Source organism: Sitodiplosis mosellana, unplaced genomic scaffold (genome assembly GCF_009176505.1).
Source record: "Sitodiplosis mosellana isolate CC-2019 unplaced genomic scaffold, AAFC_SMos_1.0 Smas_scaffold_15, whole genome shotgun sequence".
In the NCBI taxonomy this organism is placed as follows: Eukaryota; Metazoa; Arthropoda; class Insecta; order Diptera; family Cecidomyiidae; genus Sitodiplosis; species Sitodiplosis mosellana.
Window position 1 is genome coordinate 50,859 of NW_022595257.1, and position 24,893 is coordinate 75,751.

Here is a 24,893-nt window from a genome sequence, read left to right on the forward strand (position 1 = left end):
GGTGACTCTGCAATCCGTGGTGGCTCCAATTTTCAAAAGATTCAAATAGAACAATCAACCTATTGCATGGAATCCCAGGTATTTCTGTTCATTGAAATCTATTATTACCTCTTGATCAACAATATTGTTGTCTCAATCAGCCTCTCTGATCGTCTGTACAAATAGATAGGAAACGTCAAACAAGAACAATAAAACGGCACCTGGCGACTGGTTGGAGAAATAGAGAATCATGCACATAGTTTGCTGTAACAATTATGCGTCTGTGTTAGTTCAAACGTTGAAAGTATGACACATTGCACTTAGTCCCCAGATGCCGCTGTATTGCTTACCATTTTCATGATCAGAAAGGCTGGTCTCAATACACACTTACACATTCAAATGAATTGCTCAATAAACATAGACCTCTTAACTTACCTTAACCTTATGTAAATTTCGAGTATTCATTAAAATTAGTCACAATTTATAAAATCGATTTTATTTTATTCAAGTTAATACAATTAATTTTTAATCGCGCACATAAAAAAGCAAATTTTATATAGAACTTTTTTTTCTTATCATTTTTTGCGCTTTTCGCGGAACTGATAAGAGATAAGAGATAACTGTCTTCAGCGATGTTATAGAAAGCCTCAAGTAATACAACTTTGCCGAAGACACTAAGTTGTTATCTCTTATCAGTTCTGCGGAAACCATGAGAAACCGCGAGGACCCGCTTAAAACGAACATACATTCTTTTAACCATTATTAGTTGCAATGAAACATACTTCTCTTTATTGCTACGAAGTTGGACAAACTTGCGTTCTTTTGCGTCTAACTAATAGAATAGTGAATGCGAAAAACACTTTTGAACTTCGTTCCCAGTTATACAGCGTCCTAGCGTCACTCAAAATGATATCAGTCATTTTGAGTGGTAAATCCACGCACGGAGCGTCACTCCATTTGAACCTCGTCTAGAGGTTTTTCATCTGATCGCAATTACTTCAGATAATCACGTAACTGCGCATGGGCGAATGAGAACTAAAATGCATTTTTCTCAAATTTTCAAATTTATTCGGTTCTTTTGTTGAACATCAAATGATAGTAACAAAAAAGAGACGGTATTCAGCTTTTATAGGTGCCTGAAACCCCTTTTTTCAAGCCTATATTCTTCTTCTTTGATTACGTCTTACCCTTGGCTTCCGAATCCAATCGAGCAACGGTGCAATTGGTTGAAAAATAACTGGATCATCAGGTAAATGGATTACGGTCATGCCCACGAGTTTGTTATTTTTCTTCGAAATCATCGGTCCTCCAAACGCACAGAGATTTCCCATGCTTTCATCAAAAGTGTAACACATCAAATGATTTGCATCAAATAGATCGCCCAACTCCGATTTGCATTTGGCGCCATCCAAATACTTTGTATCATAACGTCTCATTCTCATTGTTCCATGCAATATCATATCACCGTAGACAGTGACCATTTCGGACGGGTCATTCATTTTGTAATCTTTATCCACCAAATCGATGCTGCCAACGTTATCGTTGAACTCTAGCGGTTCTTTAAGTGTAATCTTGGCAATGTTAAATCTCAATCCAGGAAATGCGTATTTCTCATGAATTTCTATCTGGTCTTTAGTGACTTTGATTGTTTTCGCATTGGTTGTGAGTTTATTAACTATTACATAGACATATGGGGCGCCGTGCACTTGATGTGCGCAGGTCAAAATCTCCGTTTCCGACAAAATGATTGCATTAAATTCGAGTTGCAAGTTTTCGTCGGTATCGGCATAATCTTCATTGTAAGCAGTAAGAAATTCTGTAATAGAAAAACATCTCAGAATGAATATTAACGTTTATGAATCATGAAAAATCTCCACTTTTGCCTCTCCTCTATTTAAAATTAAAAAAAGTGACGTTAAAAACGGTTTGATTTAGTTCGAATTTAGTTCGAATTTCGAATGCACACTTACTTGGCTGTATCGTTATACTGGCTATAAATTTAGCTTCGTTAGGTGTGAGCGAAGGTGGAAGTGGTTTCACGCTCTGAAATATAAGGAAAATTACAATTGGTCGCATTGTTGAAAATCAGAATTGAGACATTTTATATACCTTCGGGTCATGAATAAAATCAAGGAATGACGTAATTGGGAGGAACACTCCGCGACCATCTGTTGTTCCATTTATACCCATAGTTATGCCCACGATTTTGCCATTTGTTTTTGAAACGACTGGTCCACCCGAATCGCCAGGTGTAATAATTTCTCCATCTTTTGTAGAATCACCAGTGGTAAAGTACACAGCCTGAACTGGATTGAATGTGTCGGCCCGTTTGACATCAGATATATACTTCGCATCGCAACGCCTCAATGTCTTTGGTCCGATGTTGTTCAACACACCATACCCATATACGGTGACCACTTCTGATGAGTTATTCAATTTGTAATCTTTGTCCACGAGTTTGATACTGCCAACGGTATCGCTGAACTCTAATGGCTTTTCCAGTGTAATTTTGGCAATATCAAATGCACCAACAATTGATTCATTATAATGAGGATGATATGCAATTCTCTCTTTTTCGACTTTGATTAGGTTTTTTTCTAATGCAACTTTCGTACCAGCTACCACATAAATATATGGGGCGCCAGCCACACAATGGGCATTCGTGATAATTTCCGTTTTTGACAGAATAAATGCGGTACATGTAGACAGCATTTCTTCAGTTAACTTGTCTTTAAATGCATACAAATATCCTGTAATAAAATCGTTTCGTCTCAGTACAAGCAAAAATGAACACACACAATTGATAGAATATTTGAATTGAAAATTCATACGAAAAAAAGAATAAAAATTATTCTAAAGCTGACTTACTTGTAGGGGCGTAGATTCCAGCTACAAACTTTGCCTGTGACATGTTTTCAATCACTTCGCCCTTAAGTAGAGCTTGCGAGAAGAAGCCATCTGTTCATTTGAAAAAAAATTTAAAATTTTGAATTAAATCTATGGGTGAGATTGAGAGTGGAGTATGTTTTTTCTTCGATTTATATTTTTGAAAAGGCGAGTATGTTTTCTGATGATTCTGTTGACGTTAAAGTAGAGTATGTTGTAGTACCGTCTAGCCTCCGCGGTCTTCATTGTTTTCGCGCAACTGATAAAAGATAACAACATGGTGTCTTCGGCAAAGTTGTAGTACTCGAGGTCTTCTATAACTAAGCTGAAGACAATTATCTCTTATCTCTTATCAGTTGCGCGCAAATCGCGCACATAAAAAAGCAAATTTTATATGGAACTTTTTTTTCTTATCATTTTTCGCGCTTTTCGCGGAACTGATAAGAGATAAGAGATAACTGACTTCAGCAATGTTATAGAAAACCACGAGTGCTACAACTTTGCCGAAAACACCAAGTTGTTATCTCTTATCAGTTCCGCGGAAACCGTGAAAAACCGCGAGGACCCGCTAAAAACGAACATACTCGCTTTTAACCATTTTTAAGTCGACAGAAACTTGCTCTTCTCTTTCGTAACAAAGTCAATGAAACATATACTACTCTCAATCTCATCCATAGAAATATGATAACCAGGGCAACAAAAAATATTTAAATTAATATTTGGGCATTTTCTGACCATGAATGAATATTTCTCAATTTTTGAGTTTTTCGTAAATATTTTAAGATTTTTGACGACTTTTCAGAAATATTTTTGAGTATTTTTCAAGCAATGATAAATATTTTAGATGTTGTACATATTTCGCAATGAAACATGAGTCATATTCCAAGACAAAGCATTCCAAATACACTTACACGTCTCTGCAAATCAAAGACAATGGAATTATATCGAATTGTGTCACTTATAATCAATCAAAACACTAAAATTGCAATTCTGCAATGTGTGCTGTTTGCACAGTATACGTTACTGTGTAGACGTTTACAGATTTTATTCATTTGAAAGAAATACGCGTGCAACCACAATTTAGGAAAAAGTATGATGAAGTGGTTGCTCGAAACAAAGGATTGTCAAAAATAAAGCAAATCAAAAACATTCTTGTATCTGGAAAATGTACTGCGAAAGACGAATACGTTGATGGTCTATCCTCGGCCGAAATAGACGCGTTCAAATTCGCGCCCATTACGTTAACCGACGTCGAACGGTCATTTTCCAGATACAAGAATGTTTTAAGCGATAATCGACGTTCATTTATTTTTGATAAATTATCCAAACACGTCATCATTTTCTGCAATAACTTTGAAAATTAATTAAGTTTAGACATTATGTCAATAAATATTCTAAATATAAGATTTTCATCGTAAATATTTTGATGTTTTTTCGTGCATAAATAAATAAATATTTTGAGTTTTTTCGTAAATATTTTTGGTTGCCTTGATGATAACAGTCTAAAAAATCTTTTTGATTCATAAAAAGCGTGTTCGAAAACGAAAATTGTCTTACGTCTTCCATGAAGTTCCTAGAAAAGTTAATTTCGTGTTTACTTTCAGTTCTACAGAAATATCGTATTTTATTGGATAAAAATGAAAATGATGAAAGAAAAGAAATAACTTACAAAGAATTCAACGATAAATAGCACCAAAAATAAACCGTGTAGTAGATTCATTTTAATTTGCCAACGAAATAGAGTTTTAACCTGTTGCACAATAATATTAGAGAACCGTCTTGTACTTCTTCAGAAGATCCTTTGAATTCGTTTGGTCTTCCTTATGCGGTGCTGCCTATTTTATACCATTCATACACCAATAGCTGACACGTGCCATGCAATGTATAATTGATGAATTGTGGTATTTTGCAGTTATGGAATTTATGAATTGAGGTCGAATAACACTATGCAACAAATTTCGAAAACGAAACTCCCCCAAGAAGAGGAGACTCATTTCCAAGGTTTTCTTGGCCCACTTAATCCAAATCTGATACGGAAACTGCAATGAACGTATCTTGGAAACTAGACGTGCCAGGACAAACTAACGCCAGATTTGGATTAAATGTGCCCAAAAAACATTGGGAATAAGTTCCATTTTCTGTGGTTGTTTTTTTTACTGTTGCATAGTGTTATCATATTCAGACACTAAATGAAGCTCAATAACGAAATTCCTTTGATGGACACGTGTAGCTGATACAATTTGTGGAAATTGATAGCAAAAAAATGGAATACGTTCGAAAACATTTTAAATTCAGATGTAACTGGTTCGTAATTTGGTTATTTTCGGCTGTTGCCAATTGTTTTAACACTTACTCATTGTTTCTTGTGTACATTTGTGTTCTCCAGCCCAATGATGCTCCCAATAAAAGCGAAACGTCGCACAATAAACGAATAATCATTTTCGAAAACGGCTTTAGCCCAACACACCTTTGTGTTTGTTCAGATGGAATGAAAAAACAACAGCTATACGTGTGCACCAAAGGAATTTAGTGTATGTGATGTTGCAGTGCACAGTGATGATAAGAATTTACCTTAAGAGTACTTTTTTGTTCAATCCGTGATGAAGGGTCCTCATGTACATATATATGTGTTGTTGATTATAAAAATGGGATCAGTCAAATACGCTTAGTTACATGGGAATCATATATGCGTTCCTGGTGAGAAATAGGAGGCCAGTTTCTCAAGCAAAAATGTATATCTTGAAATATTTCAGAACATTGCATGAAGTATCTGTCTCCTATCTCTTCAGGAACACAAAAATGGTTCGCATTCCACCTATAAACTGGCCGTTTCGGCCAATCCCATTTTTATCACAAGGCAAATGCTGGACCCTAACGCTATCTATTGATTTTTGTAGAAATCATTAAGGTTTAGACTAAACAGTAGACTTGACATGAAGCTCACTTATATTTAAGCTACTTGGACTAACTTGGTAGCAAAACGTCAAACCAAATGGTAGTTGTACTCGCTGTTGACGTCTATTGTATTTGTCTTGTGATTTTTATACTCGAAATCATATAAACCATTTGCATAAAAAATCACGTTTTCTCGTCATTTCACACATTTTCGTTCGATTTCTTTGCTAAATAGTGCTTATAAGTTTGGCAACAACCCTATCTAACCACGATAATCGTATATATCGAAAGAGGGCCAAAAAAATGCACAAAACCACCAAAACAAACATATGAGGCATATTTGACCCTTTTTTTGGCCAAAGGGATGGAGGGCGACCTCACCCAAGATACTATGCAACGTCCTGAACACTTCGGTTATACCTAGTTATCCTCTAAATGGTTTATTTCTTGACCAACAATGTGTCGGTATTGAAAAAATTACTCACCCCTATAACACCCCGTTTACACCCTGTAGGACAGGTCAACCTTGATATTATCGACATACTCACTACGCCCCACTGTTCCACGGTATAAGTCTTATTGATGAACATCGTACGACACAAAAAGGAACACCGCCCTTTGTACCAGGCTAAAATTTTATGAGAGTAAAGGGCCGTAGACCCATTATTGAAGGAGATGGGGCAAAATAGTTTGAAGCAATATTGTTCCCCTTGGAACGCTGTACAACTTTGTTGAACATACCCAAGTGATAGCCCCTGCCTCAGCCCCAGAAAATGGGTATAATATGACTTTTTCACCCAAAAAATTAACGTTTTTTCATGTAACGGTACTTTTACTTTAATATAAACAAATGTGAATGTTATGTATACCGTTGGATAGGTAATCTTGAGTACTTCAATTTTGACCCAAGGAGTGTTAGGGAGCCATGGCCCTCGAAAGTGATGCCTTCATTTTGGAGGTTATCCATATAACCCCCTTTTTAACCCGTTTCCCTTCGATTTAGGGGTTGGGTATATATAATTGATCTACGCACTGTGCCCTTTAAGATAGTATACGTCACATCTCTATACAAAATGGCCCAAAATGGGACACGGTTCTTTTGAAGCCAATAGGAATCGGTTTACGGATACCTCTCATACAAAATTATCGAAGTTTTAGTTAAAGTGACCGATTTTTCACTTTATTTTTATTATTATATTTTCGCTGCCTTTATTTCAATAAAATTCACAAAAAATAACCAAAAGTACCTCGTCACGACTTTTGAATTTAGTCTTCAAGTCAAGCTTTAAAGCGTTTTGCCGTCCAAAAGTCGTGACGCGATATTTTTCCTTATTGTAAATAAATTTTCACAATAGTGAATGCGAAAAACACTTTTGAACTTCGTTCCCAGTAATACAGCGTCCTAGCGTCACTCAAAATGATATCAGTCATTTTGAGTGGTAAATCCACGCACGGAGCGTCACTCCATTTCAACCTCGTCTAGAGGTTTTTCATCTGATATGTTTTCCCTTGTAATTCAGATGCGTTAGCAGTTGGACACACGCTATTCATTCTATCATCGATATGCTGACGTAATTTGGGCACTTTTTGATAAATATCCGCCTTGAAGTTGAGAACAATCAAAGAAGACAGTTCAGCCCGTTTTTCATCTTTCAATTGCAGCATTTTTATTTGATTGTCAATTTTTGTTCGTGTTTGCCGAATTGTGTTGGTGGCATCGCGTATGACACGTTCCTTCAAATCTTTGAATTTTCCATCTCGCATTTCGGATAGCTTTTCAATGCGTCGTGCTAACTTGGCTAAAATTTGAGTGACCAGATCAATGTTAAGTTTTCGGAAGAATGTTTCATTGAAAGAATCACATTGACGCGATCGAAATTGTAACATGGCAATTTTTTAGGGCAATTTGGCTGCATCGGGACCAAGTTCATAAGTGAGACTGTGCTGGAGCAGTGCTTTGACGCACATATAAAAACCGGAGCGACGAAAATGATCTTTTGGTTCGCCAAGAACCTCATCACGAACCTTCTTTTTTATGACTGGGAATTCTTGTTCGCTTGCCGTTGAACTGGTTTCATCCATTAGAACGGTGATCAGCCATTTGGAAATGTAATCGTGATGTGGATTTTTTTGTTTTTCTTTGTAGAGAGGTTCTTTTTCGTAAAGAAGACAAAGCTGTTGCGCAAATTCATTGGAACGAAGCATTTTCGAATTTTTTACTTTAATCGCTTGTGTCGGATAGTTGAACTGTGAAAGAGGAGAAATCAAATTAGAATTTTTATTTATATAATTTTGCTTGGATTAATGCTAAAATGTTGAAAATTCTCATTGTATGCTGCAATCCTGAAAATTGTAATTTATCAAAATCAGCAAAATAAAAAGGTATTCAATCACTTCCAAGTCACTTGGATTGCTGTAGACTTCATTGTAAGACAATCGACCAGGAAATGTGGCCACAATCATGTTGTTGGAACCGCTTTCAGCATCGGATTTAGAGTGAACCATGATGGCACAGTTCTGTCGACGAATGAACATTGCAAATGTTTCACCCGAATTCAAATCGTTAATTTCCTTTGCGACAGTATCGATAGTACGACTTTGATGTACTATAGCTAATGTGCAAAGCATTTTCAATGTATTATCCGGGATAAAGCCAGAGAGACATTCCACATTGTGCACCATTCATCAACTCTAGCTCTTGCGAATAAAGGTAAGGCGATTTGCATTGTGGTAAATACCGCGGGAGGATGATGTGATTCATCAACGCTTCATGACTGATTGGAGTCTCACATATCGACTCATCTTCATTTGGGTCCTTTTCGGAAGAAAATACACATTTTGATGTTATTAAAATAAAATTCATTCGTTAACCGTTCAAATAAATGAATTCATTCGCTTACCATCGCGAATCGATAGAAATAGCAATGAACAATCGATGATGTTCGATTTCCCAATTAGGAGATGCCTGAGTATGTTACTATAGATGTATTGTCTGAAATGTTCAAATTGAGATTTCGTTCAATTTCTAATGAAGCGAAAAGAAAAAAAATAACAAGAGACATAATTGCGATCAAAAGCAATCAGAACAATCTGAAAAAATTAAAACCAAATTAGTTTTGAAAGCTAATCCAAACTAATTTTGTTGACTGTGAGAATCGACATTCATTTTTGCACCATTTGCCGCATAAAATCACATATTCTCAGAATGTTTCATTTCTACACGGAACAATCAATGCATAAGCTAATGCAAATTGTGTGCAAATTTCCCTCAACAAGAATTGAAACTCATTTGCCTTTGAATTTTTTCAAATCGATATTCAAGAAAAAGTTTTGGAATCGCAAGAATAAAAAGATTTATGGTAATTTTGATCACTTCTCTACATTTTTGTTCACAAAAATACAAACTTTAAGTTTGTTAAATCGATTCAACGCATAAAATTGAAATGAACGAAGTTAATCACTTTCCTCTTGATATTTTTTGAAACCACCGACAATTGTGACATCAATTTTAGCTGCTATTCCAAAAGATCCGGAAAACATGAATACATAACACTTTGGAATAAGTACAAATGAAATTTCATTTTATGCCAAAAATGACAGAAATTCACCAGCAAATTTTTATAAAACGAAACTTAACATATCAATCCAGCCGTAGTTTTTATCAAAAACAAACAATACTCACTTGATAAAATTTATCGCAATTCACTAGTTTATATCTATGACTTTTCCACACACAAATGTGTTTTATTTAACGAAATCAAATTTTTTATTTGTAATCACGAAGCAAACGCAGTTCACAGATAAAGGAATGGACTCGTAATGAGACTTGCTATTCAGTTTTGCTTCCCGTCAAATTGCTGATGTACTGTACTTTACCACTTTGAAGTTGTGTTCAGTCTTACTACGTATTATTATTCATGTATTGGTTGCACACGTTGTGCGGAATGAAAAGGATAAATCTCTCATTTTGCTGTTGTCGCACAGCGTGTGTGTGTGTATAGAAAGCGGTCAAATTTGCTTACATTGAAAAAAGTCAACTTCTCAGAAATCAAAATCTCATATTTGATTACATTGTAGTCTCTGTCATCAAATGTCGACAGTGGAACTATGTGGTGAAGGAAGAGATTAAGAGCAAAACTAAGCGAGAGAACATAAATGAACAAAGAAGGGAATTGTAGTGACATAAATAAATAGATCGAATTTGAAAACTGAATCCACTTGTTGCTAAGTTGCGTTATTTGCACATTTGAAGACATTAAAATTACTCCTTTTGCATTCAATGCATGGAGCTGATACAAAAAATAAAGAAATCCATTGAATTGGAATCATTCGGATAAAAAATTCATTAGATTCAAACAAAGCATGTTCAATTTCCATGTATTTTTCATTTTAATGCATTCATATTTAATTCCAAATAAACTTCACTCAAAAATTATACACATCCTTCTCATTGATCCAGTTTTTTCTGTTTCTGAAAATGAATAAAATTCAGACGAATGACAATCTAGGTGACAATTGTGAATTTCAATTGGAATCGAATGGAGATGGAAATCGAATTGAATTGCCGGATCGTTTTCTTCTTCGAGTGAATTTTTGATCAAGATAAATCCACGACTGAGCAAAAGATGGCGTTAACATACTTGAGTTCTACGGCTAAACCGCACATCGCCTTACACAAAAGTTGTTTGTGTTTATGAACAGTTGAACACACCACACACCACCAAAAATGCTGTGTGCCGCTCTGGAATGTCAAATCCTTCGATGAACACAACACAGTAAATACCGATAAGCACCAATTTGTATGGTGTTTTGTGTTGCACAAATTATCGCGCCATTCGAAGCATCACAGTATAACATAGCACACGTATTTTTTGTATTGACAAACCAAAAGTTGTGCAGTATTGTCAAACATTCAGCTGTCTTACACACAAGAAAAAGGCACTTGAATCCGAAGATAATCGCGAGATAAATACAATTCGATTGGTAGTCGATCGTTTGCGGCTTTAGAGGGCAAAAAAACAATTGCTGTCATGGATAATACAACTGATCCCGAGGAGAATCAAGCCAGCGGTTCCTGGTTTCGAGGCGTAAGTAAAATATTTCAATCCCAATTGATTTGATCCAAGTAACAATTGAATCAATCAGATTCTGAAAGGCATTTAGCATTGTCCACTTCAATTAGTCGTCAATTGAATCTTTTGTTCTCCTTTTTCCACAGTTTGACAATGAGTTGCAAAGTTCGGCACAAAATCTAGTGAATACCACCCGTGCCGCGTACCGACCGCATGTAAGTACTGATAAAATGCTTTCTTTGTGCATTCCATTCAATGACGCGCATTATTTTTACGTTTTGCTCATTTCAAAAGTTGGATGACGCGGAAAATATTGATCAAAATGAAGCCCCGCCAGCCAAACGACGCGTAAGTAGAAGAAATAGAATAAATTCAATTGTCGTTAATTTTGCATTGTACAGAAGTCATTCAAATCGATTTCTAACCTCAATATTTTTTGCTTGGAATATTGTAGCGATTTACTCAAGTTCCGTTACCAGTTGGAAACGAAGATCAAGGCCAGTCATCAACGGTCAATGAGCCAGAAAATTATGTTGCTGCCGTAAGTGACGCCGAAAGCGTTGCTGTTGCGAATGATACCGTTACAGGTGGAGAAGAGCAAAACAACACAGACAACGAAGCCGATACTGAACCGTTGAACGAATCAAGTGAAGCTACGCAAAAACCGAAAATGTATTTTGATTGGTTGGATGAGAAGACGTTGGTGAAAATTTTCGGTGAGTTTGATGCATTTTATCAGGAAATAACACCGAATAACTGTCCAACTTTACCTCCGTTCTTCACCCTTTCTCTCTCTCTTTAATACGTAGATCAATTGAATTTATACGACTTGTTGCAAATGGCCGATGAAGACCCACGCATCGAACAGGTTATCGCCGAAAAGATCATGCCATCACGAGTGCTCAATATCGGCGAAATCAGCAAACACTATTCGGTTCGGCACGCGTTCAAGCATTTCGGCCGATTTGTACCGGAGGTTGTGGTGAAACAAAGCGACATCCAATGGAAAGACGACAAATTCAGTGAGATCGAGGAGATCGTTCGGCTCATTGGAAAGCGTTGTGCAGACGGAAATCTCAAGAGATTGTCCATAACATTCGATATCAAAGACAAGAAATCATGTGAATTCCGCACAGAAATCCCCGAATGCTTCAAGACACTCAAATCGTTGACAATAATTCAATTGTCGTATGGTACGCGTCGCTCCGCCAACTTTGAGCATTGCCTCGAATCTTTGCTGGCCGGATGCACTGGGCTGAAGTCATTGACGCTTAGTCGATACAGATCAAGTGGTCAATTTTTGAAAGCATTGAACGACATGAAGCTTCAGGAGTTAAGAATTGAGAAATGCTTCTTCACTGAATCCAAGTTCTGGCTCGAATTTATACAAAAAGGGATTCCATCACTGAAATCATTCAGTTGGGACGATTGGGGCATTGCTGAACTGAAAATGCGTGAGGAAGTATTCGGTCATATCAGCACTGCTTTTCAATTTCTTGAAGAATTGTCGTTTGATTCAGGGTCCGTTTCAATGAAAATGTTCATCACGTTTGTCACGTTGCCCGTGAACCTTTTGAAGATTCTACGCATAAAATGTTCATGGTATGACGACGACGTTCTGGTGGCACTGTCACAAATGCCGAACCTCCAGGAACTACACATCGAATTCGCATTTGCTCGTTGCCTGGGTCGCTTGTTTCACTGGAGTCGTTGGTTTTCTTCGCGCTCCGACTGGAATAGCTTCAGCGAAAATCGCAACACAGCCTGGAAAAATGTCATGCAACGTCTCACAAAGCTACAAATCATCAAAATTCAATCGATACAATATCATTTTGGCTGGGACAGTTTCATCGATTTGGTGACAAATTTGCCCGACGTTCAACAAGTTGGTTTCAAAGGAACCCGGACATTTCTGCGGAAAAACATCGAGGATATTGTGTCGTGTTCACCTCAAATACACACATTGCACCTGGACGTTCCGATCAAATCATTCAGCCCAAAATTATACAACACACTCGTTCGCGATCGCAGTCGCTGGTATCGAAAGTCGCCGGCGCTCAGCATTCACATGGATGCACAAAAGGTGAGCAACCTGAAGCAAACCGTCGGTGACTACGCCACAAAAGCAAACTGCATTTGCCTTCGTTCATCATCGCAAATGTAAGTTCCGCATCGATATTGATACAGAAACAAACATTTCATACCGATGCAAGGTATGAATACGTTTGAATGGCTACGAATATCACACGAAAATAACGATGATTAACGATTTTTGAAATGAAAATTCAGTGAAGCGACGATTGTTTTTTTTCAATGAATTTTCCTAAACCCAAGATTATTTATTGTAAGGAAGAAAAAAAACAAAGGATCTAATTTTTTTTTTGAAAACTCCCACACTGATATCGGATCAGAACAATTATTCGATAATTTTCAGAATTGAATAAAAACCAATCAAACATAATCGTTATAAGAGAAAGAAAATTGTGTAAAATTATAAACTTTCAGTAATTTCATTGCTATTTATGAGAAAAAGAATTTACAATCAAAAGAAACACATTCGAAATGTGTTAGAAGAAATTGACCAAATTAAAAATATAGCATTTGAATTGGCGATAAGAAACAAACATAAGCATAGACATATGAAATTGTAAGGCAGTCAACAAAATGGACAACAAACAAAAAACAAAAAATGATTGGAAGAAATCGATTTAGTTGTTGTAAGACGTATTTATGAATACTTTAACATTGGACATTCAATGTCCGACATTGAATGTTCAGCAAATGTAATCGATTCACATTTGGAATAAAGCAACAAAAAACTTATCAGAAACGTTGTATTTTCTCTCTCTACCTTTAATTGCGTTAAAAACTAATTAATTACTTGTTTTGGGAAAATCATTTGGTTGGTATGGGCTTGTGAATCGAGTCACCACTAAAATCATATTTGGAATCACTCCGCTGAAATTACCACTTTAAATACAAAATTTAAATGCAAAAAATTTTTGTTTCAAATTATCAACTTGGCTATTTTTATATGAAGAATTCCACGCACCGCCCAAATTCTTATTCTAAATATTTCAAACCAAATTTATTTTTCCAATGGAATATTTTTTGACAGAAGCAAAAATTGGCTGATATCCCGATATATCTAAAGTTTCGTCTTTTTTCATTAAAAACACACAGTTTTTATCTCACGAATTATTGCGGTAATTAGAAAAATCTGCGATGAAATAAAAATCGTTGTCTAAAAAATTATTTTTGTGTTTTCGGGAAAAACTGTATGCTACAAGCAAAACCTAGAGCAAAACATATATCGTTGGTAAAAAAAATTGGTTAATTGGTTGGTAACATTTTCGCAATAGAAAAAAAATACAGAGAATCAATGAGAATTCAAAGCGGTTGTTACTAACAACTCTTTAGAGTCAATTAAATGCATTAAAGACACCTTTCACATAATAGTTTAGCTTAGTCGAAGAAATCGGTTCTGCATTTGTTATTTTGCCAAGAAAAATCGTAATTTTACACATTTTTGTGGTTATTCAGTCTACGACTCAACAGAATACTCAATATTTCCATACAATTTGATCTCAGGAATTTTATCATGAAAATTCGCCTCATTTTACGAAATGTTACACTTCTCGCGTAACAATTGATAATTTATAATTGTTCAAAGAAAAAACTATCAATACAAACCACTCATAAAGACCATTTAGTTTTTTTTTCTACTAGAAATAAATTTCTGAAATAAATGAAATTTACCTTACCTCCACGGCGAAGGCCCCACCTAAGGGAAAAAATAAATAATTTTCACCGTATTAAAAAAAAACATTTGCAATGAAGAAATGTTTAGTTTCAACAAAAAGAACACATCATTTGAAATTGGATTTAATTTTATTTTTATTTCAACAAATGACTCCATTTTGAACATTATTTTTTATGTGTAGAAATCATAATCCAAATCACATATATATATATTTATATTTCTGTAATATCAGATTTTATACAAATATAACTTCATAAAACTTTTTGTGAATTATTTCCGAAAAATTGAAATGAATTCGAAAAAGTTTCTTTTTTTGGGAATTAAATTCCACATCTACAAATTAATCATATTATAATGTTTATTTTTAGCAAAATTTAATAAAAATATATAAATTTCGATCGTATACGAAAGGAACATAATCTGCGCAGTAAAAACGGAAGTGCCTAGAATGACTTTCGCTAAAGGAGCATACAATAAGAGTTCTTTTTTGTCAGAAAAGAAAAAAAATACAATATATGATGGACGCCAAACATAATAATAGCTTATAATTATTCATCAATTTAAATGCTGAATAGTATTTTTTTGTTTTCTCTCTAAAAAAAAACCAACTCTAGCTAATAGATAGATTGAAACTGTATTTTTTTTCTCAATTATTGATTGAAACTAACATTCAGATTTTATTTGTATGCGTCGAATATCTGATTTAATAATTTATATAACTGTGTGTATTTTTTTTTTAAGTTTTCTTTGAAAATTTTGTAATTGAGCTATTGCATGTGGCTCCTATAAATCCCAAAGATTCTTCCATTTTTACTCAACCCTTTGTTCTATTTCTTATGAAATGTTCCATGTTTTTTTTTCATTTCTGTTTAAATTCTTCTACATCAACTGGCTTCAAACACAATCTAACATCAAACACGAATCTAAAACTAAAATTTCTTCATTCAAGGATCTGAGACACTTGCATTGGTATGTATCGAATTGATACAATCGATGTTGAATTATTACGAAATTATTGCCTGACATAAGGAAATTAGGTCAACATAATTTCAAGCTCTCTCGGCATGATGAATATGGTCTCAAAATGAGACATTTGTTTGGATGCTTTTATCACAAAAAAAAAATCAAGCCTGCGAATATTATGGAATAAGCAATTTAACGCCAAAGAAAATCGGGATATTTTTTTTGGTTGCACAATTCCATTGACTGCAAATTTGGAAAATATTCGGAATTTAAAAGAAAAATCCAAACAACTATTAGAAGAACACCGCCAATTAGTAGAGTAAAAGGAACGATTTTGATACTTAGAGTCTATAACTTTCTGTGGTGAGTTGCATCCTACTTTCAAAACTATTTTCAACCAATTTTTGACATTTTGGACAATTCAAATAGAAAAAAAATGGTTCAAAGAGCAGTAGATTCTTTAAATTATAAGATCGCCATGGGAGACAATCTTTGGCAGAAAACTTTTGACGTTTTTCTCTTATTTTTGCGAGAAAGTTTAAACTTTTCCATTTGATTTGGCAGTAAAAATTTGAAGATTTAAAAAAAATAACAGAAATTGAAGATTTTAAAATTGAAAATGAAGTCCAGCAACTGAAAAACATCTCTTCGAATGCTCTCACCACTTGAAATACATAACAAATACATTGTTCTACACATTTATTCCATTTGGAACATAACATTTCCATTTTGAGATAAAATTTGATTTTGAATAGGCCATACATTTTGTTCGATTTTTTAATGCATCGGTTATTACTTCCATTTACGCAATATTGCACTCTATTCTGATTAAAATATACTAGACTTGATAACAGGATTCGATTACCATGAATTACTGGATTTGGATGAACTCAAAGTGGTTCATATTATACTCGTGATTACCCTTTTCTCAACGGCGGAATAAGGTCTATTTTATTGTAATACATTTGTCAACCAGATAAAAATTTGTCAATCAATCTAACCATTGTTAACAATAATCATGCCGAGAGGTGTCTCATCCAAAATTCTTCCCTATCACACTCAAAATTAAAACATTGAATGTCCAATTTGTTCTGTGTGTTTTTTTTTCTCGTTTCATTCAACATCATATTCTTTAACATTCATCACATGAACAGACAAACATAAAAAAACAGTAACAGAAATGTTTAATAATAATGATAATAATATAGGGAGTGCAATTAGAACTCCATTATGTGTCATGATTTTCTCGGTGGCGTTGGTGGTGGCCTCGTCACTTTCGGAATGTTCTCATACACTAAAAATAGACGGTGAGAGAAAAAAAAGTTTCAATTAATTGATTAAAATTAGAATTTTTCTATAAAAAGAATCAACTCTATCTGATTCGAGACGATTTGATTCGAACAGATTCGAATCGAATCAAGTCATCAAAGACACTTACACGTTGATGTAGTGACGTCATTTGCTCTAAGTGGAGTTATTTGCGCCTCAGATGTCGATCTATACAGCAAACCGAAGGAGAGAAAAAGACAAATGACAACAAATATTTAAAGCTTAAAATGCCAAAAACTGAAATGTACATTACTTCATGCTCATTTACCTCGTTTTCTTCTGATTGATGGTGTCATTTTTGTTGATACACAAATTTGACATTGAAGTCGGCAGCGGTGATCGTTGTAATTCATTCAGATCACCTGAATATCTGTCAAAAGACACAAAAAAAAAACAAAAGAATTAGAGATTGAGTACGTTGTCTTCAAAGCACTGTATAGATTTATTGCGCCCGTCTGGTTGGTCATATATGGAATTTGTTGAATAGCACCGCCAAAAATCCGTCGAAACAATCAACAACATTATCAAGTGTCTTTACGCTTTTTGCAGTTCTTTTGTCTTATGTTGACAAAAGATTCGAGGAGGATCACATTCATGGAGAAGCAATGGAGCTCCATTGGAGCATCACATTCATTCATTGAGCATTGAGCATTAAACTAACAACTCGTCAAACACTATTTAAGGCTACTAATTATAAATGCGTCGTTATATTTTGACCAGATGTAAACAACATAGCCTAAAAATAGTCGAAGAACCGATGAATTAGAGGTAAACATCGCCTAAGAATAGTTTAGAAGTAAACATTGCCTAAGAATAGAAGAAAAAAGAACCAATGAAGAGGAGTTTGCGACGTCTTTGACGTAATTATCAACCTGGTTTGTTTCCTGTGGCGTGAGAATATGGCAGAGCAAGAGCGAGATGACGCTACTCGGATTTTTTCTATAAGGAAGCTGGCGTGAGAAGTGAATCGTCGTGGGGGGTAAAACGAATCGAATATTTTGGTGTCGGCCTCTTCTAAAACACACTTACATGTACAAGTTGCAGGTATATGACCGCATTTGGCATTAAGCTCGCGCACATCGTACTTACGCCATCAATCATTCACCTTGCAGATTGTGTGTGTGTGTGTGTGCTTGCCATTTATGGAAACCAGATCTGTGCGTTTGTTATTCCATTTCTAGCTGCTCAATATTTCTGTTCGTGTGTGCTGTGTGTGTTCAATTCAAAACACCGAAATAAGAAATCATAATTCATGGTTTATCAAACAGAAAACAATGTAGCATTTTGTTGTCTGGATGTAAAACGTAATTGGCTTTACAGAAATGACTTAATCTGGTGGATGAACCGAGGCTAGATTTTATGTCAAGATTTTTTTCTCTAACAATTGATCAATCTGTCGGATTTCAATAGCAAAGCAGTTCAATCTTTTAGCATACGCTTCAATCAGAAGACATATTGAGAGCTAAAAAAAAGAGGTTCAATGGCGACACCAAGAAGAATGAAAATGTACATGAAAATGTCTGTGATCGATAATTGAGTTTGAATGTCGGTGATATGAATAGGTCACTCATGTGTATGTTTTTTTGACGACAGTTCAGAAATATTGATGTTTTTTGGTTCAGGTATATTTTTTTTTAATAACATTATGTTTTCTTCTTTTATTCTCAGGCAACTTTGTGAATTCCATTCGAAATGCCTTTCGTATTGGTTTTTATTTTATTTCGATATTTTGTTGCGTTCGTTTTCTGTTGCATCATTGCAACGCTTATGACTATAAGCTAAATGGTAATACATTGTAATTTATTATTTCTAAAGAGTACAAATTAAAAAAAAAGGAACTGCTGCATCAACTAGACTTAAGAAACGCTGATAGTGTTGTCGATTGGTCGTATTTATGGCTCTGACGTTTTTTGGCGGTGCAAAAATGTTTCGGTGTGACAATTAATAACAAATGCTCAAACATATACTTCGTCCACGTACTTAATGTTTGAATATTCTCGTCCAACTTGAAGACTCTGTTGCTCGGCGCGCATTCGGTGGAATAATGTTTGGATATAATGTTGTACGGCATAGTATACGAATTTGTATTGGGCTTCGGTTTGAACCATACCCGATCGCTGTGAACGAACCATTTGAATCGTTCGCTGGATGTCGATTTCGGTGTCGAGCCCATTGCGATCGATCGTATCGAGAATCATATCGATGACTATGAATGTTCCCGTTCGACCGATACCAGCCGAACAATGCACACAAATCGGACCCTGGAATGGGGGGGAGAGAGAGAAGTCGGTTATTAGACATTGGTGCTCTCAGGAATGATCTCATTGTGTTCTGAATCAGAAATTCTGATATACTAACCGGACTGATTCCTTCGGATCGAATTTGCTCTTGACGGGCATTTACATCGTGCAAAAAGTTCAACACACAACCTGGATCCGATGGGACACCTGAAATATAAGAATTAGTCGATTAGAATTAGGTTCATTGAAGACGCCCATTTGAAGTTAGTTTTGTGCTATATTTTTTGCGACATTTGGTCACGGAACTTGGAAGTTCCATCTCAATGGAAAGCGATTTTGATCATACGAATATGATCGTGTCGATTTTTCCATTAAAAATGGATGGAACATCCATCGAAATGGAGTGTTTCGGTTCCGGTTTCGATTTTAGCACTCACCATGATCTGGCCACACTTGAAAGTGATACTGGTATATGTGACGTTCATCTTTGTTCTTCCATGAGAATAAAAATTCACGTAACGTATAGTCGTTGGTGGAATTTTCCGTTAAGCAGGTAACTTTGGCATGGCCCCATTCTTTTGTTTGTCCCTGATCGGGCCAGTAGCGTGCACATTTCGTTTTGCTGCGCTCTAATTCTTTGGTAGTCATCACAATAACACGAGTGTTCTCTTGCCAAATCATATTCCAGAAGTCGATTATCGTGTTTGGTAAACAGCCCTGGGTCGCAATATACGTTTTACACGATTCTTTTTCATCTTTTTTCAATGTTATAGTTGAACCACGTGATGTTATCGATTCACTACGTTTGTGTTTACCCTGTGTGAGTGGCGAAAAGAGTGGAGAAACGAAAAATGATTAGAGATGGAGAGATGGAGGAAATAGTAAAATTATGTCCATGCATAAATCTTATGGAGTATGCCAGAGTATTTCATTCTTTTTTAGCAACGACTAATTCAATCAGTTTATTCAATTCATTGGTTTGGTTTTTTTTTTCATTTCTTTTTTCAATTTTCATTTTTTTTTAACTCAATGAATTGAGGATTGTGACTCGAACAGAATAAATCTTAATTGATCTGAACAAAATCAATTACCATGCACACTTCATGTGTACTGTGCAAAAAAGTATGCTTTTAATATATTGAAACAGTGCCGGTATTCTGGAACACAATCCGCAAAAATCGTTCGGAATTATTTTTTTCGTACGTAAAACTATATTGGAGTGAAAGAGAGAGATTCCACTAATTTTCAACATCTCATCGGAATAAATAATAAAATAACTCAAAGGAATAGTTATCGCAATAATTTCGATGAGATGTTGAAAATTAATGGAATCTCTCTCTTTCACTCCAATATAGTTTTACGTACGAAAAAAAAATAATTCCGAACGATTTTGGTGGAATGACTTAGAATACCGGCACAGTTCGTAAATGTTAAAAATGCACATCTGCCAGTGCTTGATATGAAAGAAGCAAACATTCCTATGTTTTCAATCCAATGAATCGAAATTGAAATGAAATCGATCGAAAAGCGGAAAAAGGAATGGATTTTATCTTTTTTTGAGCTGGGATTATTCAAATCTCTTAACTTTTTTTTTTTTTAAATCGAGTACACATGTTAAGCAATGGATATGTAGGTACATTGGAAACACCATGACAAAAATCTTTGTACGATAAGTACCGTGAAGTATGTAACGACGTTACAATGTAACGTTAAGTTTGGATATGTAATGTGCAGAAAATGATTATTGGATTCCACCATTGATGGAATGACGGAAGAGTAAAAATATAAGTTGCCAGTGCCAAATCAGAAGAAAAAATGCCATGGAATGCTGCAGTCTTATTGAAAAGCCAAATAAATCTCGTTAAATTTTTCACATCTGAACACCACTCCCTACCTCTGTTTTCTTCCCACAGTTGGTGCAGTTGCCATTCAGTGGAATTATAGCCGATTTCATCGCACATTGAACACATGTTTTATTCAGTAGTTGACAATTTTGGCAATTCTTCTGTTGTTGTGCAAATGTACAGGCCGCACACAGTGACGCACTTAGATTTTCCGTTGACGATGAATTCATATCACATTGTTCGGTTTCGGATGGTTGTCGGATGTAATTGGCATTGATGTATTCAGCACCGATTTGTGTCGTATCCACATCCACTAATTTGACACGCGTGTGATCAACTGTATGAAAAATGAAAGGAGGAGAGAATTTTTTAATGATTGAAGAAGTGATTTAAGAGATTTTGCGAATATTTTTCGAATTTTACATGCAAAAGTGAGATCAAAATTTGCATAAAAATAAAAATTCAAACACTATTCAATGAACAGTGCTTGGAAATTAATTGAAATCTTTGTTAAAATTCCGTTTTTTTTTCTTGAACACAGAGGAAATGCTTCACTTACATGGTAAAATATTTTTATATCGATTTTTATTCCGATTTTCCATCCGGTGTCCTTCACGACGTGAAAATGTGTGTCTACACTCTTGCTGTTGAAGTGATTCGAATTCTTCCCAAAATCCTCCCTGCGAATGGAATATGTATTAGTCAGTGTTTATTCTCCGGAATACTCATGAATGCAAAAAAATATTAGCAAAATAGGAAAAAATAGAAAACTTCCAAAAATAAACTCTACCTTTCCATAGCAATGTTGTCCATTTTCCTTCTGCAATTGTTCGACACGAGCGTTAATACCAGCTGCTGTAATGCGTGTAGCATTGAATGGTTGTCGCAAATGAACAACAGTGCCACAAGTTTCGACCATTGGATTTCGTTTGTAGTGTTCGATGAGTTCGCAAAGTGTTGGAAATTTTTCGCCACCACCAACATCGTATTTGTTGTCTTGCCACCGGATCATCACGTGTGTCACTTTGTCGTCCGTACGAACGGATAGTACAAAATCACCTGGTTTACTTTGCGATTCACGTACCAAAAACGAACCGTTTTTTCCACGTTCCAAAATCAATTTTTCAGCTTCTTTGCCCGACAGATTGCCGTGAAACCATCTAGAAAAAACAATGACGTTCACAACGTTAGTTGAATATTTTCCGGAGTTTGAATAAAATTAAATGAACTGCTCTATTCAAATAGCACTGATCGACTGAATTCCAGTTGCACAGTGTTCGCCACAGCCTGATCATGATTTGTTCAATCCCCCACCACAATACTTGTATTTGCAATAACAAATGAGAGATAAATATAATCAAATATGAGTGCCGATTCAATGCAAAAATAGCTAATTGATTATTTGTAATTATTATCTCATTTTAGAAAGAGAGGCAAACACATCTCACTTAGGTGGGTTTCAAAAATTGTGATTTATGTTATTTTCGATAATTTCAAGCTGACTAATTTGTTTACTCGCACCTCTACGCAGCAGCTGACACCTCAACGATATATGTTTCTCGCATAAAGGTGGCACTTTTCAGATGGCTACGAAAAAATTAATCTAAACATGTTGTTGATTCGAAGCGCCACATTTCGCATAAACAAAAAAAAATGTAACAATACAATACACTTCCCGGAGATTTCATTCACTTTGCGATTGTAGGAAGCGTTTGAACGATCGTTTCACGGTAACAAACTGATGCTAGCGGTCATTTGAAGACGCACTTCAACCCACACTCAAACGACAAAAAAACAAAACATACACATCTTTGTGCTTTCGTTCGTAATTGTTTTGTTTCTAATCGCAGCTATTGCCAATAAATCGATCGGTTTAACCATTTGTATTGGTTTGAATATCCCACTTTGAATGGGAATGGATTTGAGCTAGTACATCTAAGGTAAGGCCGATTTGACACATCACCACTGTGTGCAGTAGGTGTTTTCTGTTTAATAATTAGATTTGATCGTGGTTTGAAGTGAGCAATTGAAATGTAAAGCCACGTATGTAGCCAATTGGACGGCAAATCTATTACGATAAATGAACTCGTTTGCACTCGGTCGATCAACGACCGAAAATAGTCATGCGGTTTTTGAATGGCTTCGCTTGCTTTGTCTAAGCCTGGCATTTGCTTAGCTCTCTAGCTGACGAGTGCTTCGGTTTACAAAGCTAAAGAAAGAGCAGCGTATAAGTTAAAAAAAAAAGATCAGCTTACAAGCTAAAGAAAGACAGACAAGTCTGTCTATTTTGAATCGATCGAAGACAAAATTAGACAAAATGACCAAATTTGCAATAAACTGCTATATTTATAACGAGGCCTAAAATTGACTAGCATTTTGAGTTTTCTTCGTGTTTCTTTTTCACACTGCAATCGATTCGATATGGGAATGTTACATCCATATTCGATGCATTGATTTGTCTACAATCCATTCCTGACTGGACGGTTCCTAACAGCGTAGAGAGTGTTGTACAAGTTTTCTGTCTGCTGCATGCGATTGGTTTCCGAGGAAATTTGTACGGTTTGAGCATCAACGCGCATAGCACAACCGACGCACAAGTAGGCAAATAGGAAGAAACTGCATTTTTTTCTCTCATCATACCGTTTTTTGTGATGCGGCTTATCAGTTAACTGTTTTTGTTGTTGTTGCTGTGCTTTTTTCCCCCTCTTTTCGCTCGTTTGGCCACTACAATTCATGAAATCACGTTCAGATTTGTTTTAACACAAATCTGGAAATTTACCGTTGCTAAAATGCAAACGCAACACGGAATGGCGTTGAAACGTGCGCATTTCATGTTCAATTTTAATTTTAACAAAAGTGCCCCCCTCCCATCCTGCCGCATTCGCAAATCATCAAATGTGAACATGAAACGTAGCATGTAAACGAATCAAAATCGCAATAAGTGTCTAATTGTTAATTCATTTAACGATTTAATCATCATCATGTGAACCATTCAAACTCAATACACCTTAAACTCAGCTCTATTGAGAGAGAGTGAAGGTAATAATAATTCAGAAAAAAAACAGTTACAATTTTACAATTAAAAATTCTTCACTCGAAAAGTGAGAAAAAATCCAGAGATTTATTTATAAACATTTACAAAACGCTGTTTCACTGAATGCAATTTCAATTTTCAGATTTTTTTTGTTCGTGTTTGTTCACATCGCTTTAACGCTTTCAGAACTTAATCGATTTAATTCTATGCTTGTTAAATAGCGAAAGTAGAAAAAAATGGAATTTTTTTCGGTATTTCAGGACGTAAATCCCCTTATCGATTGTGCATTCGTTGGCTGCCAGAACGGAATTAAGCTAAGAAGTGTTAAGTAGGATTTATGTAGTTGTCGTGACATAACAATAATAATGTATTCATTAACTGCTCTTTACTGCTTTGGCACCGCTTTGCAAGCCAATAACAATTTTCCCATTCGATTCAGACGTGATTACTCAGAAGCTTACAACTAGATATGCGCCACACACACATACACACGGTGTATAAACTCGAATGTAATTACATTCAAAATGAATTTGCGTACCGTTCGCAATTATGAATCGATGTTTCGAACAAATTTAATGTATATTCTTGTACGGGTTCTGGCTGCGGCAACAAGGAAATGGAGAATTGTTTTTCAAATAAGCTCTTTAGTTTAATAATAAAAGGCAATTAGTTATTTGCGATTATCACCAAAATACGCTGCCAAATGCGATAAGAAACATGTGATTAAGACAATCATCAGGCTTTTGTTTATATGCAATATAGGCATTTACTCATTTCGATTCAGGAATATGGGCCACTTGAATAGAGTGAAACAATGACATGGAAACAACAAAAACCTTTCAAATACACACAGTGTGTGTGTTGTGCTTGTATCGCCTCCTTCGTTCC

At 35.5% G+C, this 24,893-nt stretch overlaps 3 protein-coding genes across 5 annotated transcripts in view; 1 reads left to right on the forward strand and 2 right to left on the reverse strand.

The window, feature by feature from the left end:
* Nucleotides 1-132: 132 nt before the first annotated feature.
* On the reverse strand, nucleotides 133-4,602 carry LOC129568043 (uncharacterized). The gene is made up of 9 exons (XM_055445558.1): nucleotides 4,535-4,602; nucleotides 4,423-4,438; nucleotides 2,848-2,937; nucleotides 2,089-2,729; nucleotides 1,950-2,022; nucleotides 1,515-1,795; nucleotides 1,167-1,394; nucleotides 415-420; nucleotides 133-153 (listed from the first exon to the last, which is right to left on the reverse strand). The coding sequence occupies exons 1-9, from the start codon at nucleotides 4,583-4,585 to the stop codon at nucleotides 133-135; spliced, it is 1,407 nt and encodes a 468-aa protein (XP_055301533.1). The 5' UTR covers nucleotides 4,586-4,602.
* A 5,830-nt stretch (nucleotides 4,603-10,432) lies between these two features.
* LOC129568033 (uncharacterized) lies at nucleotides 10,433-13,662 on the forward strand. The gene is made up of 5 exons (XM_055445544.1): nucleotides 10,433-10,847; nucleotides 10,979-11,047; nucleotides 11,127-11,180; nucleotides 11,287-11,548; nucleotides 11,642-13,662. The coding sequence occupies exons 1-5, from the start codon at nucleotides 10,791-10,793 to the stop codon at nucleotides 12,994-12,996; spliced, it is 1,797 nt and encodes a 598-aa protein (XP_055301519.1). The 5' UTR covers nucleotides 10,433-10,790; the 3' UTR covers nucleotides 12,997-13,662.
* Nucleotides 13,663-14,704: 1,042 nt separating this feature from the next.
* LOC129568066 (tyrosine-protein phosphatase corkscrew) overlaps nucleotides 14,705-24,893 on the reverse strand; it is a 44,294-nt gene continuing 34,105 nt past the window's right edge. For all 3 annotated transcript variants that reach the window (XM_055445591.1, XM_055445593.1, XM_055445592.1), the window contains 9 exons: nucleotides 21,762-22,131; nucleotides 21,531-21,651; nucleotides 21,022-21,308; nucleotides 19,565-19,943; nucleotides 19,246-19,334; nucleotides 18,868-19,148; nucleotides 17,156-17,257; nucleotides 16,997-17,055; nucleotides 14,705-16,852 (listed from right to left, as the gene is read on the reverse strand). In XM_055445591.1, coding sequence (XP_055301566.1) covers nucleotides 16,794-16,852; nucleotides 16,997-17,055; nucleotides 17,156-17,257; nucleotides 18,868-19,148; nucleotides 19,246-19,334; nucleotides 19,565-19,943; nucleotides 21,022-21,308; nucleotides 21,531-21,651; nucleotides 21,762-22,131 — 1,747 coding nt within the window. In that variant the 3' untranslated portion in view covers nucleotides 14,705-16,793. The remainder of the gene's footprint in view (nucleotides 16,853-16,996; nucleotides 17,056-17,155; nucleotides 17,258-18,867; nucleotides 19,149-19,245; nucleotides 19,335-19,564; nucleotides 19,944-21,021; nucleotides 21,309-21,530; nucleotides 21,652-21,761; nucleotides 22,132-24,893) is intronic.

Bases quoted from the DNA above. Each gene is read 5' to 3' on its own strand.
- LOC129568043 (XM_055445558.1), bottom strand. From the start codon at position 4,585: ATGAATCTACTACACGGTTTATTTTTGGTGCTATTTATCGTTGAATTC. The intron at 2,730-2,847 runs GTAAGTCAGCTT...ATTTTATTACAG, and splicing joins TGGAATCTACGCCCCTACAA to GATATTTGTATGCATTTAAA. The intron at 2,023-2,088 runs GTATATAAAATG...CTTATATTTCAG, and splicing joins ATTTTATTCATGACCCGAAG to AGCGTGAAACCACTTCCACC.
- LOC129568033 (XM_055445544.1), top strand. From the start codon at position 10,791: ATGGATAATACAACTGATCCCGAGGAGAATCAAGCCAGCGGTTCCTGG. The intron at 11,048-11,126 runs GTAAGTACTGAT...TCATTTCAAAAG, and splicing joins GTGCCGCGTACCGACCGCAT to TTGGATGACGCGGAAAATAT. The intron at 11,549-11,641 runs GTGAGTTTGATG...TTTAATACGTAG, and splicing joins GACGTTGGTGAAAATTTTCG to ATCAATTGAATTTATACGAC.